The sequence below is a fragment of the Pleurodeles waltl genome, chromosome 2_2 (genome assembly GCF_031143425.1).
Source record: "Pleurodeles waltl isolate 20211129_DDA chromosome 2_2, aPleWal1.hap1.20221129, whole genome shotgun sequence".
In the NCBI taxonomy this organism is placed as follows: Eukaryota; Metazoa; Chordata; class Amphibia; order Caudata; family Salamandridae; genus Pleurodeles; species Pleurodeles waltl.
This window is the reverse complement of record NC_090439.1, coordinates 1,120,914,495-1,120,935,920: the sequence shown is the minus strand read 5'-3', so window position 1 is coordinate 1,120,935,920 and position 21,426 is coordinate 1,120,914,495. Positions and strand designations below refer to the sequence as shown.

Below are 21,426 nucleotides of genomic sequence, written 5' to 3'. Positions count from 1 at the left end.
ACCCCACCGACCTCAAAAACTTCAGGCCCATCTCCCTACTTCCATTTCCTGCGAAAGTCATAGAAAAAGCAGTCAACAGCCAACTCACCATGTTTTTAAACAGCCACAACATCCTCGACATCTCCCAATCCGGATTCATGTCAAACCACAGCACCGAAACAGCTCTCCTGTCCGCAACAGACGACATCCGCTCCCTACTGGACAAGGGAGAGACGGCGGCACTCATCCTACTTGACCTCTTGGCAGCGTTCGACACAGTCTCCCCTCACACCCAGATAAGAAGACTCCACAAAGCCAGCACTAGAGACAAGGACCTTGACTGGATATAATCCTTCCTCTCTGGCAGAACGCAACGAGTGAGACTCGCCCCTTCCTCGCAGAACCCACACTTACCACCTGCGGAGTGCCCCAAGGATCCTCCCTCAGCCCCACGCTGTTCAACATCTACATGGCCCGCTAACCACCATCGTCAGAAGCTAAGGAATAAACATCATCTCCTACGCCGACGACACCCAACTCATCCTCTCCCTCTCCAATGAACCAGACAAGGCCAGACACAACTTCCACTAGGGCATGAAAGCAGTCGCCAACTGGATGAGAGATAGCTGCCTTCAACTCAACCCATATAAGACCGAGGTACTCATCCTGGGCCCTCAACCCGACGCATGGAGCGACTCCTGGTGGCCACCCACCCTCAGAAACCCACCCACCCCTGCCAGCCAAGCCTGCAACCTTGTAATCATCCTGGACCCCTCAGCATGAACCATCAGATCAACTCAGTCACCTCCACCTGCTTCTGCACCCTCCGCCTCCTATGTAAGACCTTCAAATGGATCCCCCTCGAGCATAGAAAGACCATCACACACGCCCTCATCACCAGCAGACTGGACTACGGCAACGCACTCTATGCCAGAATCAACAAAAAACTCACCCGCAAATTACAAAACATCCAGAACGCCACCGCCAGATTGATCCACGACCTACCCCGACACTGCCACATGTCACAACACCTTTGCACACTGCACTGGCTCCCCATTGAGAAAAGAATCACTTTCAAAATCCTCACCTACGAACACAAAACCCTCCACAACACTGGACCTGCCTACCTTAACCAGTGACTCAACTTCCACATACCCCACAGGACCCTACGCTCAGCCCAGCTCTCTCTTGCAGTAGTACCCCACGTCTGGAAAACCAGAACAGGAGGACACTCCTTCTCCTACCTCGCCGCCACCACCTGGAAAGCCCTACCCATCCACATCAGACAAACCACCTCCCTCCACAGCTTCACGAAGAAACTGAAGACATGGCTTTTTTAATCCACCTCCGGTACTCACTACCCCCATACCCCCAGCACCTTGAGACCCTAACGGGTCAGTAGCTGCACTTTATAAACTATGATTGATTTCTTAGTTTCACAATCAAGTGTTTAGTCACAAGAGAACATATACTGTTCTATAGCTCAACTAACTTACACTGCTTACTAGAACAGAATGAGCAGTGGAATTAAGTTGAGGATATCAATCTACTTTAAAGGGAGGGGTCGCTGAACGACTTGCTGGAGTGAACAGAACTGTGTGCCACTTATCTGTGGGTCCAAAGCAAGATAGGGGGTCCAGAAGCTCTAACAAAAAACTGCTTACTTTCCTCATATAGAGGGAGGATTTCTACTTACTTTGACTGCTCAATCCACCCTTCCTCCGGGTAGAAGACGCATTTCTGTTCTGCAAGAGTTAAGCTTTGCATTCCTTGAATGTTAGTATCTGTATTCTTCAAACAAGTCAAAGTAATCTTGGGGCTAAAATATAAGCTGTCTGGGAAGGACAGGTTTAATTAAGAATTAAAGAAGGTGGGTGGTAGGCAGGATCTGAACATCACATATTAGTAAACTTATTAATCAACAGAATTAGACCTCAGGTGCATTTCTTTCCTATTTCAAAAGGGCAGGATATAGTATGACATCTAGAGTGATGTAAGAGGGATGGCTCAAACCATTCCCTCAGCCACCCGATCAGCCCTTTCTGGACCAGACCCATGCATCCTTACTGAAATACACACTTCCAGGGTACTGAACTCTGGCATGCCTGGGAAGAGTTCAGGAAGGATGGAGGCATTAGCTCCAAGGTTTACAACAAAATGCCCCCGAGAATAGGCAAAGCTTTCTAGTAACCAATGTGTTACTGGACACAATGAGCATATGTAGCTTAGCATCTCTTCTTCCTGCCCTAATTTCCAGTCAATGCAACAGTCAAAGCCAGCAGCAAAATCAATCCACTTTCAGCCCTTTGGCTCACCCACGTTCCCCTTGCTCTAGCTGGTTCTGCTAAACCCACCACCTTTGCTCACCTGTATTTGGTACACAGTTGGATTCCAAGAGGTCCACAGCGGTCCACGTAGCTTTCCTTCACACCCTGACGGATGGCACGTGCTGTGCTGACCTTAGTTGTCACAATTGGGCAGATCCTAGAGAAGGATGTACACAAGCACGGTTGGTATTACGTAACTGCAAGGGAAAATTTATGCCCCACATAATTTACTATGTGCTATTACTACAAGCTGTGGAACAAATTCGTAGTTGTCTTGTTTCATGTCCCTGGCACACCATACTCACCTACACTGTTTCATCCATGCTCAATCTATCCAAGGATTAGTGGTTGATAACAAGACCATCCCAAAAATTGAGGCTTTATTACTGGAACTTGTCTGTGGCTCCACAAAGCCTTTCAGAGCCGGCTGAGTAGTGTTCAAACTGTTCAGAGGGACAATTCAATTTGAGAATAAGACCTGTAACAGCGTAGTGCAAGAACCAGCCTGGATAGAATGTTACAACCAATCCAGAAAGCATATCAAAGTGCATCCCAGACAAATCCAAGAAAGAAAAGTTACTTGTAACCCTAGTTCTGTATCATAGGCATCATCATTTCATTGATAAGAACAGGAAATCTCTGCCTATTGGTGGGATAGCTCACAACGTATAAAATTGTAGTGACTCATTACTCCTACCCAATGTATCTCACCCACTATCAGTCTTTAGGTACAGGTTTCACCTAGTGATGGAGAAGACCCTTTTTCGACGGCAATTTCATAGGCTTTTGTATGGTCCATTTCCATGTGCAAGTGCACATCCTCATCAGTTACCTTCCTACAAAAGTACCAAGTCAGTGTTTTTTCCTGTCTGGTGGCTGAGGGGGGTCTGTGGGAAGCTGTTGATAATGGAAGAAAGCCCATGGATTACGAGTTGTGGAATGACAGTAAAGGTAACTAAATTCTACTCCTAAACCCTGTCTCTCTCTCTCTCTCTCTCTCTCTCTCTCTCTCTCTAACAAACTGTGGGTAGATTCCACAGCATCTAGAAAAGAAAGAAATGAGCAGAATTCAGCAGCTCATGGCAAAGCGAGCAGGTTCCATAAAACATCCTTGGCTACATTTTGCATAACCTTGACCACATAATGCCTGCAGATTGCATGTGGGTTAGAAATACTATGTGGCCGCCGAATATGTTTCTGTTACAGCTATATGTCTGGAGAACGCCACTGAGGCCTTTCTGCTCCAGGTAGGTTGCTCTCACACAGAATGAGAGGCCTCTTCCATGTAAATTATAGCAATGGGCAATAATATAAATTACAATGGCAGCATTACCCACAAGTGGGCTGGCCCCAAGAGGTCACCAAGCGCTGGCCTGAAGAATGCAGAGCTATGGTTCCAGTCAAGTAGAAGAACATAAGGCCCACCGAACGTCGAGGTTTTGCATTATTTCCACAGCAGACAATGCCTACTGATGTGGAAAAAATGTGGGAAGAGACATCTTCTTGTTCAGATGAAACTTAGTGACCACTTTGCGGACAAAAGTGAAATGATTCATTAGGATAACATTTAGGAGGGACCTTTTTACAGAGGAGTTCAAGAAGCAGGATGGTATGGCCTTAAAGGGATTGGGCATCGGTCTGACCAAAACTAGGATAAGATCCCAGGAAAACAAGAGATGGTTAACTGGAAGTAACAGGTCCAAAACAGCCATCAAAATGTTATTTGACAGTGTCAGCAGTACGGAAGGAATGCCCGAGCATGGCCATCAGGTAGGCCTTACAAATTTCAATCTGTAAACCAGATTCTGCAAGATGTCTTAAAAAGTATCTACAATTGTCCTTTGTTTCAATTGTCCTTTGTTTCAATATCAGAATAACAGGTGAACTTGATATTAAACTTCCTGAGGTGTGGATCTTCATCAGTAGGTTCAACCCAAAACCATAAGAATAGTTGTATTGTAAAAACAACTAAACTCCATGCGTCTCCTATTATGGATTAGTTTTTCAGATATATCATGAGTATATTACTTGGAATCCCTGGTCTAATACAAAGCTAGGCACGACACCAAAAGGCAAACCAGGTACAGAAAAGAATTGCTTTAGGATTAGTAAACACAGTGGTTTATTCACCTCTATATTATTCTCCTTGTCTCGCGAAATTAAGCAGGTGTCAACATTCTTCAGCATTGTTAGGGTTAACACATTTTCTTCAGTATAAAAACTCAGTTTATGTCCTTGGTGATTACATGTGCCAAGGGTTGAACTGGGTGCAGTTCAAATCTATTGTTCCTTTTAAGGCATCCCCCTATGCTATGTTGCTCGCCTAGCTCAGGGTCCTAAAGAGGCTAGTTCTTTAAGCAACATATTGTTGGAAAGTTGAGTATGGTACATATTAGCTTATGGTGGTTTAATCCATCACAAATAGACATACATTATACTCTGTTCTATAATATCATAGGTTTATTATTTGGGAACAAGATGGCATATATCTATTTTGTTTCTCCCAACGTCTGACACCATCAGTGCTCCTGAAACTCCTGAATATGTCCCATCATTTGTAGTATAAGGTCTAGACATGCAGACAGCTATTTCTCATTCAAAATATACTCTTTTGACCATGGAACCTAGTGCAACTACTTTACATTCGCACAGATTGCAACTTGCTGTAGTTGATCTTGAACCTGAGATTGGCATGACACCGGAAATGAGGGGCATTACCTCGCCACCACTGGCACTAAATGCCATGTTAAAGCCTATCCATGAACCAGGACAGAATGTTAAAGCTCACCGGTGAACTAGGACATTAAATTCAAGTTGATCCATGAACCAGCACATAATGTTAGAGTTCATCCAAGAACCAGGTTAGAATTTTATAGCTGATCCATGAACTAGAACAAAATGTTAAAGCTCATCCATGATTCAGGACAGAATGTTAAAGCACATTCACAATTCAGGACAGAATATTAAAGCTAATCCATGAACCAGGACAGAATATTAAAGCTCATCACAGAACCAGGACACAAGGCTACAGCACATTAGACAGAATGTTACATCCTATTCCAGAAACAATAAACAGTATTACACCCACAATGACAGAATATTACACCCTATTCCTGAAGCAATAAACAATACAGAACTATGATAGAGTATAACATACTATTCCAGAACCAATAAAAATATATTACACCCCACACCGGAACTATGACAGAATATTACAGCTCTTCTCAGAACCACAACAGAATTTTACAGCTGATTGCAGAATCAAGACGGAACTGTGGATCCCACTCCAGAACCAGGACTAAGCTCACCTGTGAGCGTGGACAAAATGCTAAAGCTCACCAACGAACCAGGGCAGAATGTTAAAGAACATCCATGAACCAGTACAGAATGGTGCAGCCCATACTAGGGCAGAAATGTTACAATCTATCTTCTCACAAGGACCTGTCTTTGCTTTCTCATGTAAAGATGTATTTATTACTTAGAGTGAGGTCTCCTGGAGGATTCACATTTTCTCGTATGGGTTTAGCTCTAGTTTCTAAGTGAGCTCAAATTTTCTCATCTGGTGAACATCTTTCTGGTTTTTGCAAATTTAGTCTCTGCACTCACAAATTTGAACATGTTCAGTACTTTCATTTTAGGGTGTTAAGTGCTGAAATCACAGCTTCTCGCAGAAGCATATATTTATTCACAGTTTGTGACATTGTCCAATTTCCCTGGTGGATATTCCTGCTCAACCCAAATCGCTTCACCAGCTGTTTGAAGAACACAAATCATTGTTTTAAGACAGACTAGGATCAGCGAGGGGCTAGGAACATAAAATCATCTTCAAACAAGAGCCCATACTTGTTACATATAAAGTTTGGAAGGTTCCATTGAGTGTCAGGAGTCATTTAAAACAGCATTTGAATACGCTCTGTGAAGAAAAGGTCAAATAACTATAAACTCCTCTCAATGGATATCTCCAAATGTGGTGCAAAGAAGGAAACTGAAGAGATATGACTCTGTGTCGATCTCAGGTCTTTGAACAGAAATATTTTAGCTGAGTGTTTTCCCCTGCCTAGAATTCAAGAAATGTTAGCTCAGTTAGGAGGGGCAAAGGTGTTTTCTTCCTTGATTTGAGAGCTGCCTATCATCAGATAGAACTGGCTGAAGAATCTCGTTCATTGACAACTGTCCACACTCTCTTTGGTGCATTCACATTTGTACATATGCCGTTTGGGCTAGCCTCAGCGGTATCCATCTTCCAAAAACTGATGTTCACACTTTTTGGGAACTATAAAAATGTACTGGCCTACCAAGATGATATCTTGTTTTTTTGTCTGACACAATGGAAGAGCATGTACAAGTGTTGGGCAGTGTACTTGATGGTCTGGAACATCATGGATTCACTATATGAATCCCATTCAGAGATGATGTACGTCTATTGTGACTGTTGATGCAAGTGGATTTGGGTTAGAAGCAGCTCTTACACAATTTCTGGATGGGAAGGAGTATACCATAGTGTTCGCTTCCAAATGCCTTTCTGCAGCTGAACGTAACTACAGCACCACAAAAAGATAAGTGTTGGCTTGCGTCTGGGCTACAAATCATTCCTCTACTTTTCTGTGAGGGAAGAAATTAATTTTGGTAACTGATCACAAGCCGATGGTTTACTTTATCTTCTTATATTTATTTTGTTCTGGGTTGTAAGGGGGATGTGTGTTATGTTACTGTCACTTTAAATGTTGTGTAGGAACCTTCAGCACTGGCTGTTCGTAGTGAGGGTTCCATACTTTGGCACTTTGCTGAGGCAGTCACCAGGGCATGCAGTGTGCTGTCTTGGATGGCTTAGTTAAAATCTCTTTTAACTTCACTTCACCTGCATATCTGCATGAACATAGCAATCGTCTCTCACATACATCTCTTTTTTTGGGAGGTAGATTATAGAACTCACATCTTTTCACAGCGATGGCCAGCAGTTCCTTCTGGACATTCACACTTATTGAACTGTTTACAAACGGCGCCGTGCTGACAAGGTGGGATGCATGGCTCGATCACAGCTAGAGAAAAAAAGAGACTGTGAGGAGAGATCGTATGCCAGTAAATGCTACAGAGGAAGGCAGAGGAGAAAAAGAGCAGAGCTTAGGTGAGCAGAAGATCCAGGGTCTGAGGCAGTGCATGCAGCTCCAGAGACAGAGCTAGAAAACAATCCGCAACAGTGCGATCAGAGGATTTGGGAGACAGAAAAAGAGCAGGAAGAGTGCGAGTAGCAGATTTATGTTCTGGGGCAGTACATGCTACTTCAGAATTGAAGGGTGAAAAAGAGCAGAAACTGTATGTGCAGATGATCTAGGGTCTGGGGCAGCACACGCTGCTCCAGAAGAAGATGTATAAAAAGAGCAGGGACTGGGTGAGCAGATGATCTAATGTCTTGGGCAGTACACGCTGCTCCAGAGGCACAGGTTGAAAAAGAGCACTGTTTGATCAGAGGATTAATGCCAACATCTAGGACAGTATTTGCTGCTCTAGAGGAAGATAGAGACAATGAAATCCTGTGCGTGAAGAGGGTCAGGGCCTGGGCAAAACATGCACGTGTCAGAAGAGGTAGTGATAAAACCAGCCTGCCCTGTATGAGCAGGAAGTCTATACCACGGTCAGGGAGAGCGTATGGTACTCCAGACAAGGAGAGAGAAAAGCTTGACTTTGTCTAGAAAGAATTTGCATTTGTGATCTGCAGCGCTCTTCAGTGAGTTCTTAACAGTAACGTCCCCTGGGTAGGGCCTGCTGGGGACGGTGTCCTAGGTGTCTTCTTTCTCACCCACAGCCCCCCCATACACCCCATTACCAAAAGTATTAGGAAAAGCAAAGAGCATTTTAAAAGAAAAAAACGAAACTGGACGTAATCCTGCAAGAGGAGGCAGGACTGTAAAGGAAGAAGCAGAAAAAATTGAAATTCTGAAGAAAATGGAAATGTGATCGCAATTAAAAATGAAAATGAGGACATTAAAAGTATGGAAGGGGAAATGACAGAAGAGGAATAAATACATGAAAGTGAAAAGGAAAAGAAATAAGAGGGTGAAAGGGACAATGAATGAATGAAAAATTTGACTGTTTGTTCTATAGATATACATAGATACACACACACATATATGTACATACATGCTTTGAGCGTACACCCTTTGTGATTCCCCTTTATACGTGGCCCCACCACTTTTAGCTGGGCCTTTTGTGTACCCTCCTATAAGATCATTTCTACATACACCACTGATGCTTTACTAAGCCAGACTAGGAAGCAACATCTATCTTCAATTTGTTTTCAATATTGTGCTAATTTTGCATAGAGCAAATGTAGCATCTTCAGAACCGACCTTGTTTGCCAGAATCCCAGAAACCCATATGAGCCTTCTGAAGTGTGTTCTCGATGCTGCGGTATACCTCATTAAAAGCCTACAGAAATTTGATATAGCACTAACACTTAAAGGTCACCACTGTCTACCTACAAAAGAGTACACAATTGTATCCACCATACCGGGCATCCACGATCAAAACCTCAAGACCTGTAGCAGCATCATCATCATTGGCTTCAAAGTCAAAAAATACAAGAACAAAGCAACCTGATGCCAGGCCTTCTCATGCTTTGCCTCAAGGACATGAAATCCCTATCAAAATGCATCAAGAACCTTCTCTCATACAGCATAAGATAAAACTCAACAATCTCAAAAGACCACTGTGTTTCTGTATGCAATCCCCTAAACCTAGACCAGATGCCATATCGCTCTCTCTGTGTCTGCTGTTCCTCTCCTACTTACTGTACAATGTTTGGTAATTAGGTTTGTGTTTTAAAAATCACAAGCACACAGAACAAGGACAACCCTCTCTCAAGTGGTGGGGGGTGAGGAAGGTTGTAGGAAAGTACCTCATTTTGACATCATTACCCCCCTTACTTTTATCCTGGTACATGATGTGATTTTAACTGAAAGTGCACTGGGTTCCTGCTAACCAGGTCCCCAGTGCCACATCTTTTTCCCTAAACTGTACAATTGTTTCCCCAATTGGCAAGTCCTTTAGCACCCTCTGTAAGTCCCTAGTTAATGTTACCCTGGGTACCTAGGGCCTTAGGTGCTAAAAAGGGTCCGAAAAGGTTGCAGCACGAATTGTGCCACCCTAAGGAACCCCTCACCAACCACATGAGAGAATGCCATTGCATGCTGCATGTCTTGGTACAGACAAAAGTGAAAACACAACATGCACTGCATGCAATATATGTAAGACACCCAACAGCAGGCCTTCCAGCAATAAAGCAGATGCATTATATTACATGTGATGGCATATCTGCAAGAGCATATATGCCCCTGAAATATCTTTGTCAATTCTCAGACATAGTAAGTGGCCAGGGAAGCCATTTTAAATGCATGTGCTGGACACTGGTCAATATGAGTTCCCCAGCAACATGGTGGCTTCACTCAAGATAGGGATGTTTGGTATCAAACATCTCGTATTGGTGAACCCACACTGATGGAAGTGTTGGACTTACTGATACATGCACCCAGGGGGCACCTTAGATGTGCCCCCTGAAACCTTACTAGCCTCTGGTGTGCTTGCGGACTAGTTTCTGCCAGCCTTCCACCTGGGACATGGTTCTGGCCCCCTAGGGTGAGAGCCTTCTGCTCTCAGGAGGCCCAGAACAAAAGCCTGTTCGGGAAGGGGGTGTAATACCTCCTCCCACAGGATGACCTGCTGATTAGCCTTCATAAGGCGGCAAGCCACAAAGGGCTGCCGCCTTAAAAATGTGAATCTGGCTCCCCTCACAGGAGAGGAAGCCACCCCAACTGTCCAGAGCTCGCTTGGCACCTGGTCAGGTGGGAAAATTAGCTAGTCAAGATAGCCGTGCCATCTCCAGGCTAGTACCACCCCTAAGTTGGGCTAAGCAGAAGTGAACACACATTTTCAGAGGTGGTCATCTTTGAGATAGCATACCTAGGAATTCTGGGAGAGGGTTATGCCCACGTCCCACAGGATGTAGTCATATAGGGGACGTAGTGACCCCAAGGGTCAGTAGCCCATTGGCTACTACCCTACACACCCCTAATGCCCCTAAATTCAGTATTTAGGGGAGCCCCTGGCACCGGAGAAGCAGATCCTGGTGACCTAGGAAGAAGACCAATGGCACATAAGGGCTGTGAAAGTAGACGAGGAGAGAAGAAGCAGCTGACCTGGTACCAACCCCGCCGGCCTGTCTGTATCCCTCGTCGAAATCTGCACTAAAGCTGACTCATCCTGCAGCTATGACTCCAGAAACCCGGGAAGACTGCCTGCCTTCAATAAAGACGAAGACCTCATGTGAACAGCGGATCTGTTCACCAGCAAACTCCAAAAGAAGGGACTCTGAAGCCTATGGAACCACCAAAACCCGACACCACTGCAGAGCCGTTGCTGACCAGAGTTGAAGTGGACCACCAGTGCCAACAAGGTCCCCCAGCCCTCCAGAGTCCGAGTCCATCATGGTTTCACCTCTCCTGGACTCGTCAACGCCACCTGCAGCCTCTGCATGCAGTCCCCCTCCACTGCTCTCGTGCAGAAAACCTGACACCTAAGGACACCTCTGCACCCGTCATCCCTGAGCCGTGGAGAAGAGAACCAAAGGTGCCTACCTGCGTCAGAGCATCGTAAGGCCTAAGCCCTGCTGTTGGTTCAGCCAGAGCCTGCAGCCTCTTTCCACAGTGGCCGATCTCCATTGAAAAGCTTAGGGCAACCAACACTGTACTGCACCTTGCACCTGGCTGCCCCGTGCTGCTGGTGGTGCACTGCTGGTGCTGGCTTGGACCTTGCCCACTACTCACCTTATCTCATGGAGATTGGTCTTGTAAGTTGCTTTACCTATTTGCAGAACTTGTTTTTCTTCCCATAGGATAACATTGCCGAACTCAGAAATTACACTGTGTCCACTTTTCAAAGTGAAAAGATTTTTCTCTGATGCCTAAACACATATAGAGATACTTGCTATTTTTATAAATTGGTGTGGATCTCCTTTTTGAGTCATGTGTCTCATTTATTGACCTTTGTGTGTATTTGTAGATGTTGTGCACCTCTCTGTAAAAAGCCTAAAGCTGCTAGACCATACTACTACTAAATAGAACAATTTGGGATTGCATAGCAAGCCCTATCCACTCACAGGGGAACCTCTGAACCCTTTACATTGCATTTACACAACATAAAAGGCCAGCTTCCTAAAATGTCTGAATGCATTTGACAATCCATGTGCAATGCATGATTTAGAAATGGCCTTTCCTTTGTGTGGTTATGAAAAGGCAACAAAGAGTTTTTTTATTTTTCTAAGTGCTTTGATTCTATCATAATGTCCCTTTTTACATCTAGGGGCTGTAAAGCCCTTTCCATAACTGAATGAGGTTGGGGAAAAATACTGGCAATTCAATAGATTGATTAAGGTGAAATGGAGATACCACCTTTGGAAGAAATGTAAGATTGGTACGTGGTACCACCCTATCTCTATGTAGTTGAAAGAAGGGTTCTTCTAAAGTTGCTGTGTCCATGTGGGAGCCACTTGGATGAGAGTGAGTGATGTCTGCTGAAGTTTGCAAACCACAAACAGAAGCAGTGGGAGAGATGGAAAATTGTAAGCAAATATTCCTGACCAGCTCATCCAGGGAGTGTTGCCCTTTTACTGTGGGTGTGCAAACCTGGAGGAGAAGTTTGGGCATTTTGCTTTTTCTGCTGTAGCAAAAAGGTCTGTTTCTGGGTGACCCCATTGACAAAAGTATGAAAGGAGGACTTACAGGGGGAGCTCCCATTCGTGGACTTGTTGACGTCTCCTGCTGAGGAGAATTGCAAAGTTGTTGTCTGCCCCATTTCCTAATGGTCTGGGCTAGGTGAGAGAGTTGAGGGGACCTGGTTCCTCCCTGCTTTTGGAGATAATGCATTGTAGTCATGTTGTCTGTTTTGATCAAGACAACCTTACCAATTAAGTGGGGAAGGAAGGCTTTGAGCGCTAGATAAACAGCTAGCAACTCCAGGTGATTGATATGGGGATGTTTCTGGCTGAGTGTCCAGCGTCCTTGGACAGTGAGATCTTGTGAATGCGCTCCCAGCCCGTCAGGGAGGCGTGCGTTGTTGTGGCTCCTTGCGGAACTGGGTCCAAGAAAGGTCGTCCTTTTAGGTGAATGTTGGTGTTCCACCATTGCAGAGAGTGGCAAGCTTGACGGCCTACCAACACTAGATCCTCCAATTGACCACCCGCTTGAGACCTTTGTGGCATAAAGCACTCTTGCAACAGACGCATGTTGGGTCTGGCATGAGGTACTATGGCAATGCATGAATATATCACAGGGCTCGAAAAATCCACTCGACCACTTGCATCAGCGAGTTTTATTTGATCAGGTTGAGCTATTTTTAATACTTACTCGTCCCTCCTGGCGAGTTGACACTGAACATGTGTTCTGTTCAATTGAAAAGTGGAGGGGCAATAAATCTTGTTCTTATGTCACATTTGCTCTGTGTTCACAGACAGAGGTCAAAAGTCAGTTTTTCAATTAATTTTCCTTCTGACTGCAGAGTTCCAGGACTTTGTGAGGTGAACTGTGTGACCTGCTGCTTAGAATGGAAAATAAAAGGATATAGGGTGTCAGGTTTTTCCCAACACACAACATTTAAATGACTAAGTCAACTGTGCAAACATTTCAAAATATATTTCAGTAGTTGTGAAAGCCCTTTTTTATATTTCTGTGTGATGAAAAAATATTTTAATAGGATGAAAACAAATACTTTACATGTTGATGTGCAAAGGGTATGTTTTCTGAAACCCAATTTTCACATATTGTTAATACACTATGGTGGTCATTCTGACCCTGGCGGTCTTTGACCGCCAGGGCGGAGGACCGCGGGAGCACCGCCGACAGGCCGGCGGTGCTCCAATGGGGATTCCGACCGCGGCGGTAAAGCCGCGGTCGGACCGGCACCACTGGCGGGGTCCCGCCAGTGTACCGCCGCCCCATTGAATCCTCCGCGGCGGCGCAGCTTGCTGCACCGCCGCGGGGATTCCGACCCCCCCTACCGCCATCCAGATCCCAGCGGTCGGACCGCCGGGATCCGGATGGCGGTAGGGGGGGTCGCGGGGCCCCTGGGGGCCCCTGCAGTGCCCATGCCACTGGCATGGGCATTGCAGGGGCCCCCATAAGAGGGCCCCTACAAGTATTTCACTGTCTGCTGCGCAGACAGTGAAATACGCGACGGGTGCAACTGCACCCGTCGCACAGCTTCCACTCCGCCGGCTCGATTCCGAGCCGGCTTCATCGTGGAAGCCTCTTTCCCGCTGGGCTGGCGGGCGGTCTGAAGGCGACCGCCCGCCAGCCCAGCGGGAAAGTCAGAATTACCGCCGCGGTCTTTCGACCGCGGAACGGTAATCTGACGGCGGGACTTTGGCGGGCGGCCTCCGCCGCCCGCCAAGGTCAGAATGAGGGCCTATGTAGTTTTATCAGTAAAGCTGCAAGTTAGTGTAGAGGGTTTTGGAAATTTCTTGGAAAGTTACTGTGTGTAGATCACAATATGTTACCACATCATCATCATCAATATATTTATTAAAATTGAGTGTTTAAACAATGGCAATGTTGTTAGTAAACTAAAATAAGTCCTAGGTTATGTGGGCTAGACCTCATGGGTATGAGGGCTAGATTCTTGTGATGCATGCAGCAAACTTTAGTCTGCTTAATCAAACAAAAGAGGGTTTTTTGTAGTGCAGAAATGCTGAGCTCACATATTTGAAGGTGCAATCGTATGTGAGAATTAAGAAAAAGGCGACTCTGTAAACTATTTGGCTAGTATCATACAATTTGAGACCCGTTTACGGGTCAAGTACATTACAGTTAGGTCGAGTAGATTATTTAAGTTATCGACCTGCAGGTCTAGTAACATTTTTAGAATTTTTCGAGCCCTGTATCATACTGAGGAGACGCATGACTGTTACTTGCTGATGAGGCTGGATCAGAGGGATAAGTACCTGGAAAGATTGAATCCTGGGGGCACTGGGGTAAGCTATCCCTCATTGTGAACAGAGGATGGCTCCTAGGTAGGGTTGTATCTGGAGGGGGTGGAGATGCGTTTTGACTGCACTGATTGTGAAGCCTAGTTGATTAATTAAATTTATGGTGTCCTGAGTGTGTTGGAAGCATTGTTGATGAGCAGTGCTTTTGATGATCCAATTGTCTAAATATTGAAAAACGTCAATGTTTTTCCTGTGCAGGTGGGCTGCTACTACTTCAAGACACTGGGTGAAACCCCTGGGAGTGGTTGTGACCCCAAAGAGTAACACCTTGAATTGGAAATGGTGGTGGTTTATTACGAGCCTGAGGTATGGGCGATGTGACGGGTGAATGGGCATGTGGAAATAAGCATCCTTCAGGTCGAGTGCTATCATTAAGTTGCCTTGTTGCACTAGTGGGATGACATCTTGAAGAGTGACCACGTGAAAGTGCTCTGGGAGAATATATTGGTTTAGGGATCTGAGGTCCAAAATTGATCATAAGGACCCATCCTTTTTTGGGAGTAAGGAAGTAGAGTGAATAGATTCCTGTGCCTTGCATGTGTGCAGGCCCTGGTTCTATGGCTCCTTGTTTCAAAAGGGCCTGAACTTCCTGCTTGAACAACTGTTGATGTTCTAGCAAGAGTTTGTGTTTGTGAGGTGGAATGTTTGGTGGTGTGGAAGTGAGCTCCAGAAAATAACCATGTGGATCATTTCCAACATCCACTAGTTGGAGGGGATGTTCTGCCATGCGGGAAAGAACCCTTGTACTCACACCCCAACAGGTGCTGTGTGGTTGAGAGGAAAGTGATTGGCAAATCAGGGTTTGGTGGAGGTGGTTGAGGGTTTGGTGAAACCACCCTTGGTTTTACTCCTGAAATTGTTGCCCCTTCACGAGCCCCTTTAGTAGTAACCTCTGGGCGAGGTGGTGTACGGTTGGAGGTGCTGGTAAGAGCTGGAGGATCCGTAGGGGTGGACTTTGTCCCTCCACGGCATGGGGAGCCGCACAAGGAGCCATGTTGTGATGATGTTTGTAATGTTCCCATAGCTTTGGCCGTCTTGTTATCCTTTTTAATTTTCTTTAGCAGAGTGTCTACTTGAGGGGCAAAGAGGTATTCACCGTCAAAAGGAAGTGCGAGAATCTTTTGTTGCACTTCCGGTTTGAAGCCTGAAACTCCAAGCCAGGCGTGACGACTGACAAATACACTAGAATTAATACTTCTTGCTGCTGTGTTGGTTGCATCAAGGTCACAGCAAATGGAGGTATTTGCAATTAATTCACCCTCCGAGGCGATCTCATTTGCCCTTTTTTATGTTCCTCAGGGAGATGCTGGAGGTGCCCCTCCATCTTGTCCCAATGAGCTCTATTGTAGCGGGAGAGCAGGCCAAAGGAGTTGGCAATTCTCCATTAGTTGGCAGCCTAAGCAGCCACCATCTTCCCAGCCGCATCTATCCTTTTTACTTTGTTTGCCTGATGGAGGCGCCTCACCAGAGGTTTGCGAGTTTACCCTTTTTCTCGCTGTGGCGACCACCAGAGAATCAGGAAGTCTCTAATGTATGTAGAATAAGTTGGGGAAGGTTTATACTTTTTATCGACCATTGGAGTGATGACACATGCTTTAACTGGGTCTTTAAAGTTGTCAGGTGTGTGCCTAAGTATACCTTTAAGCATCTGCAGATAATGTGCCGAGCATTGGCTAGAGGAGAGTGTCTCAAATAAAAAAATAATCTTCTAGTGCTTATGTGTGGAGGTGAGCCTTATGATATGTAGCCTCCCTACCTATGATAGTGTGGTAGATAGTGGCGTCATCTGGGGGAGATGGCTTAGTTGGGTACAAATCAGGGTCTGTGTCAGTAGGTAGGTCCATGTCATAAGTGTCCCATGAGTCATCTTGAGGTGGAATGGAGTACTGGTCTCCGTCATCCCCACAAAAGAATGAATAGAACCCTCTGGGGAATATGATGCTTGTGTAGGAGGTGAAGGTGGGATGGTATGCACAGGGCTATTAGCCTTGTCAGCCTTCTTTCTGTGCTTTGGTGGTACAGGTATGTCCAAAGCCTCCTCAAAACTAAGCTGTCTCTTTGCTGGTTGTGCACTAGCATGAGGAGGTCTTGCTAGGATATGGCCAGTGTCTGGGTGACTTACCAGATGCTTTTGGTATACATCTAGTTCCTCCTGCATGCGTTGAAGCACTGGTTCCACTGTTTCGGACAGGACTGTGTGCTTAGCAAATGAGTATGATTTTGGCTCTGATGCAACATTGGATGCCAAGGCTTTTGACGCTGAGCTTTTTGAGTCAGAGGCTGTTGATGCAGAGCCTTTTGACTCTGAGGTTTTCGATGCTTGAGGGTCTTGGGTCGATGGACGATTTCAACGCTGAGGTGGAATTGTGTTTTGGCACCGATACTCTGGTGTCCGACGTTTGGCTCGACTTCAATGTAAAAGAGTTGGCTCGACAGCATGTGTCTTCTGCTGTTTTTCGATGCCAAGCCAGGGCTGGGCGTATCCAACACAGCCGCTCGGTGCCGACCATGGCCGAGGGCACTGGTGGCCCAAATGAGGATTTTGGTTGGTCCAAAGTTTTTGGAATGGATTGTTGGTGTTGGGGCCAGGATGTAGGGAGCACTGTACTCACAGGTTGTCCCGGCATGATGTCCTGCATTTCGAACTCAAAGCCTGAGCTGTATGCAGGCAAAAAGGAGCCCTTGTCTGTTGCTGACACCTGGGTGTAGGCCTCCTCTTGAGGGTCTTAAGGTTCCACAAAGGTCCGGCATGTCCTCTGCTCTGTGAACGGGTCATCTCAAGTCATCAAGCGTGTCAATCTTGCGGTGTCTTCTTGGACCGAAAGGACTTACAGGTTTCATCAGTGGATTCCTGATGGTCCAGAGAGAGGCACAAGTTACACACCTGATGCAGACTGGTGCGAGGGTACTTGGCATGGCATCGATGGCAGAATATGAAGTGCGTTTGTTCCATCACTGGGTGGACATGATGTGGAGGGAACGTGGAAGATAAAGTCCGCCCAAAGGGCAAAGGCCCATGGTCGATTTAAGTCACCCCAACAAAGTTGACGTTGATGGAGAGATGAAGGAGCCTGAAAAGAATTGCAATTGAAAACAATATTGACGGTAAGGTATGGAAGAGGCACACGTCAACAGTGTCAAACCGGAGCAGAGGAGCACACATCCGAACCCGACTGTGGAAGAAAACAATCTAACAATGGAGTTGATGCCCATGCACATTCCCAGCAAGAGGAGGAGTCACTCTACCTCGTGACTCAAAAAACTTGCACACTTTCGAGCCCAACACTAGATGGCGGGATTATGCTTGCATGTGTATCTACAGCCACATATGCCTTGAACAAATATTTTCTTCACTTTTGTACCCCATAATTGAAGTTTGTGCAGCTGTGAAAACAATATTGGAACCAATTGCAGTTCCCTAACCAAGGTGTCAATTATGACCATTATTTTTAGCAAAAAGCTTTTTCTTTTCAGGGCCGAGCACACACAGCTGAAACCTGATCGGCATGCCTAAGCTACTCAAACAGTAGTCAAATGCCAGAATTCTAGAGCAAAAATAAATCTTAATAATGACAGCAATTTGGTAGAATGCATAAAAAAAGGAGTTTCTCGTACTGGAAAACAGTGCTGCCATCAGGGCCATACAGCATACAAGGAAAGAGATAGGGCAGAGAAAGTGATTCTTACTGCACCTGCATCACAAACAGCGCAGAGTGGAGGAAGGGACATGGTAAGTAAAGATATGGTCACTTCACCTGCCTGTGAGCAACCTCGCACTGTACTCAGGGGAAGTGTCAAGGTAGATGTTATTTGTTAGAGGACATACAAACACACAAAAGAAGGTGCAGGGTGTATCAAGGAGTTATCATCTGAACTACTTCATAAGGTACAAGGGGGCATATTTAAGAAAAGTGGCACTACACCCAGTGCAGCTCCACTTTCCTAGCGCCCCCCTACCGCCACCATGTGTGCAACGTATTTAAAATATGGCGCACAATGGCGCAGGGTAGGGGGCAATAGCATCAGAATTTTTGACGCTATTGATGACCTGTTCAGGGTTAGTGCCAAATTTTGCCGCTAACCCTGAACAGTACACAGGGGCCCATTGTAACCAATGGTGTGCTCCCTTTTAACGCCTGCTCTGAGCAGGCATCAAAAATGCCAAAAACATGGCGCAAAGTAATCTGTTAGATTTCTTTGCGCCATTTTTCAGCCCCCCTAATGAGGGAACACCCCCCTCGCATACATTATGCCTGGTGGAGGCATAATGGGGTGCAAGGCTTTACAAATTGGTGCAATGCATGCACTGCACCACTTTGTAAATATGGTGTGGGGAAAAGACCACCTTAGCGTCAAAAGAGTGATGCTAATGAGGTGCTAATGTGGCACAAGAGGCTCTTACATCTGCCCCAAAGAGTGAAGGGCACAATAGAAAAAAGTCATATTTGACACCAGCAAGACAGTAAACAAAATGTTCTCCTCATGTATCTCAAACAATTCTTAGAGTGATGGGAAGGGAAATACCTCTGAGGTGATCAGCCTCAAAGAGCATACAGAGGGAGAGGCAGGAAAGTGATGGGGACGGTGGGAAGGGCCAGGCTGGAAAAAGGCATCATCGACTTAACATCGCACTCGGTCGGAGGCACTGACTGGAGATATGGGACGTCTGTCACATGCCTCAAAGAACAAACAGATTAAGAAAATGAGTGTAGTAAACAGCTGTCTCTCACCTGTCTCACACTGGTCTCCCACGAATCCAGGCAAACACTTGCACTTGTTGAATCCTCTGCACCACCCTCCATTCTTGCATTTGTTTTCACAGAGAATTGGCTCTAGATGAGGCATAAAAATACAAAAAAACTTGAAATGAAAGAGTGCGTCCAAAACAACGTCTGATTAAAACGTTTGGAATGTATAAAGTCGGATCTATGTGGGACGGGCAGGGGTCAACTCTGTGTTGGAAAGGTGAGCTACATTATTTTTGGACAGGATCACTGGCAATATTTTCTGCAGGTGAATTCCATCTTTTAGTGGCATGCATGCACCCATTACCTTAAATGCTGCCAAATGCCACTCTCAGCACTTGCAACCTCTGCTCACCGCCAGTGAGAGCACATCTCTTTTCTGCCAGGAGCCCTTCTCCATTCCTGCCCTGCATTAAAGTCTGAACCATAACAGCTGGATGCATCTATTGCCAAAGTGGAATCCACTGCACCCTCTGCACGCTGCTTTCTGAGACATAGGCGCAGTGGAGCAACAAAACTGCAAGTTAAAATAAATCATCTGAGCCCTTCTGTTTCTGAGCCCTTCTGTTTAAATCTTGTGTGACCATCTGTAGGCATGCTTGAACCTGTAAACTGAGAGCATTTCATCATTTTGAGTGCTTTTAACTGAAGTACTCTGGCCAACTTTACTATTTTTCATGCAGCACCGCATCCACAGTTGCAGCATTGCACTGCACGAGAAGGAGAGAGCTGGACAGATTGTTATTTATTAAGAAATTGAAGTGCTGCAGTGCGACAAACTGTGCTTTGACTTACTTTTAAAGGTTTCCCACTCTACACACCCAGGGCACATCCAAACCTTTAAAAGTTTGGGGAAAAAAAACTTTTCTCTAACTCTGCACCTGCCTCGAGGAGGCGTAGGATTTTGGTGAAGTCTTGCCTACAAATGTTAGGAGATAGGACTTTGCATTAAAAAACAGTTGCATGGAAATGACCATGTTCCCCCCCATTGGGATGCTCCCATGACACAGAGTACCGCAAAGTAGCACAAAGGATTAATTTGCATTACTTTAGGGTTACTTTCCAGCGCCCTTAGTCCAGCGGATATTTTTTGGATTTTGTATGACTTTTTACCAACACAATGAAAAATGTAGACACTTGTTTACAAAAGCAGGACTTGCTTACAAAAATTCCCGCAGTCTATCTACAGAGGATGACACATTTTTGATCAAACTTGTGTATCCGGCTTTAATTTCCATTCTTATTGTCTTCTTACACTGTCAAATGAACCGCTTAGTTGCCTCTGCGACATCCTCATCTCAAGGACTTCTGTTGTGATCTTTAACTCAGCCTTCTCAGATGTTCGTACCTATTTAATTCTAATACCTTTAATTCACCACATCTATAGTTTCCCAACTTTACTTCATCCTGTCTTTATATCTCCCACCCATCTGGGGCTGAAAAGGTTTTTAAATTAACTTTACTTCTTTCCCACTACTTCCGTCTAACTTCACGTCATGCTCTTTCCCTAACATCAAACAATACCATCACGGTGTTTCCCAACGCATCCTAATTCATATTTTTAATTTAATTACATTCATTTTAATAAATACTAACCTATGTGCTAATTCAAGCCTGAATTAAATCACAATAATACTAACCATAACACTTTCTCTCAATTAAACAAAAGTACATCCATATAAATTATTTACATATAGGAAAGTGATTTTATTAATCCTGGTGCCACACTATACTCCTGTTACTTAGGGCCAAGGGACAGTTTAACAAATACAGACACAGTATACGTGGTGTCGAGTAATGGCAGGGTACTAAATGTCGGGCGAAGGGGGAGAAGTAAATATTGGACACCCTCCCAAACGTGCTACTTCCATCAAGAGTCAAAAAGAGCAACAAGTTCAATATTAGAAGTAGTGCTGCCCATGATTGCTGCAGAAGTCCTTGTGAGGACAAGGGGGGGTCATTATGAACACGGCGGGAATCCCCGCCGTGTTCATGCTGGTGGTCTTATCACAGACCGCCTGCCCCCTTGAAGCCCCGCCGGCTGAATAATAGACATTCTGCTGGGCCGGCGGGCGGAAACAGTTTTTCCGCCAGCCGGCGCAGCAGAATGCTGGGCAGGGACATTGCCGACGGCTCCACATGGAGCCGTCGTCAATGCCGATGTGCGGCAGGTGCAGCAGCACCTGTCGCGCAGATCACTGCCCGTAAATCGGGCAGTGACCTGCGCAACGGGGCACTGCACGGGGGCCCCGAAGCACCCCTTCCACTAGCTTTTCCCTGGCAGGTGAAGCCGCCAGGGAATGGCTGGCGGAACAAGGGTTCTTTGTCCGCAGGGCAGCGC

The 21,426-nt window shown here is 45.6% G+C and overlaps 1 protein-coding gene across 1 annotated transcript in view; it reads right to left on the bottom strand.

Moving 5' to 3' along the window:
* Positions 1–21,426, bottom strand: part of LOC138282912 (latent-transforming growth factor beta-binding protein 4-like) — a 269,263-nt gene that overhangs the window by 48,321 nt on the left and 199,516 nt on the right. The window contains exons 19-21 of the mRNA XM_069220935.1: positions 19,071–19,172; positions 7,240–7,345; positions 2,347–2,463 (exon numbers count right to left, since the gene is read on the bottom strand). Of these exons, the coding sequence (XP_069077036.1) occupies positions 2,347–2,463; positions 7,240–7,345; positions 19,071–19,172 (325 nt within the window). The remainder of the gene's footprint in view (positions 1–2,346; positions 2,464–7,239; positions 7,346–19,070; positions 19,173–21,426) is intronic.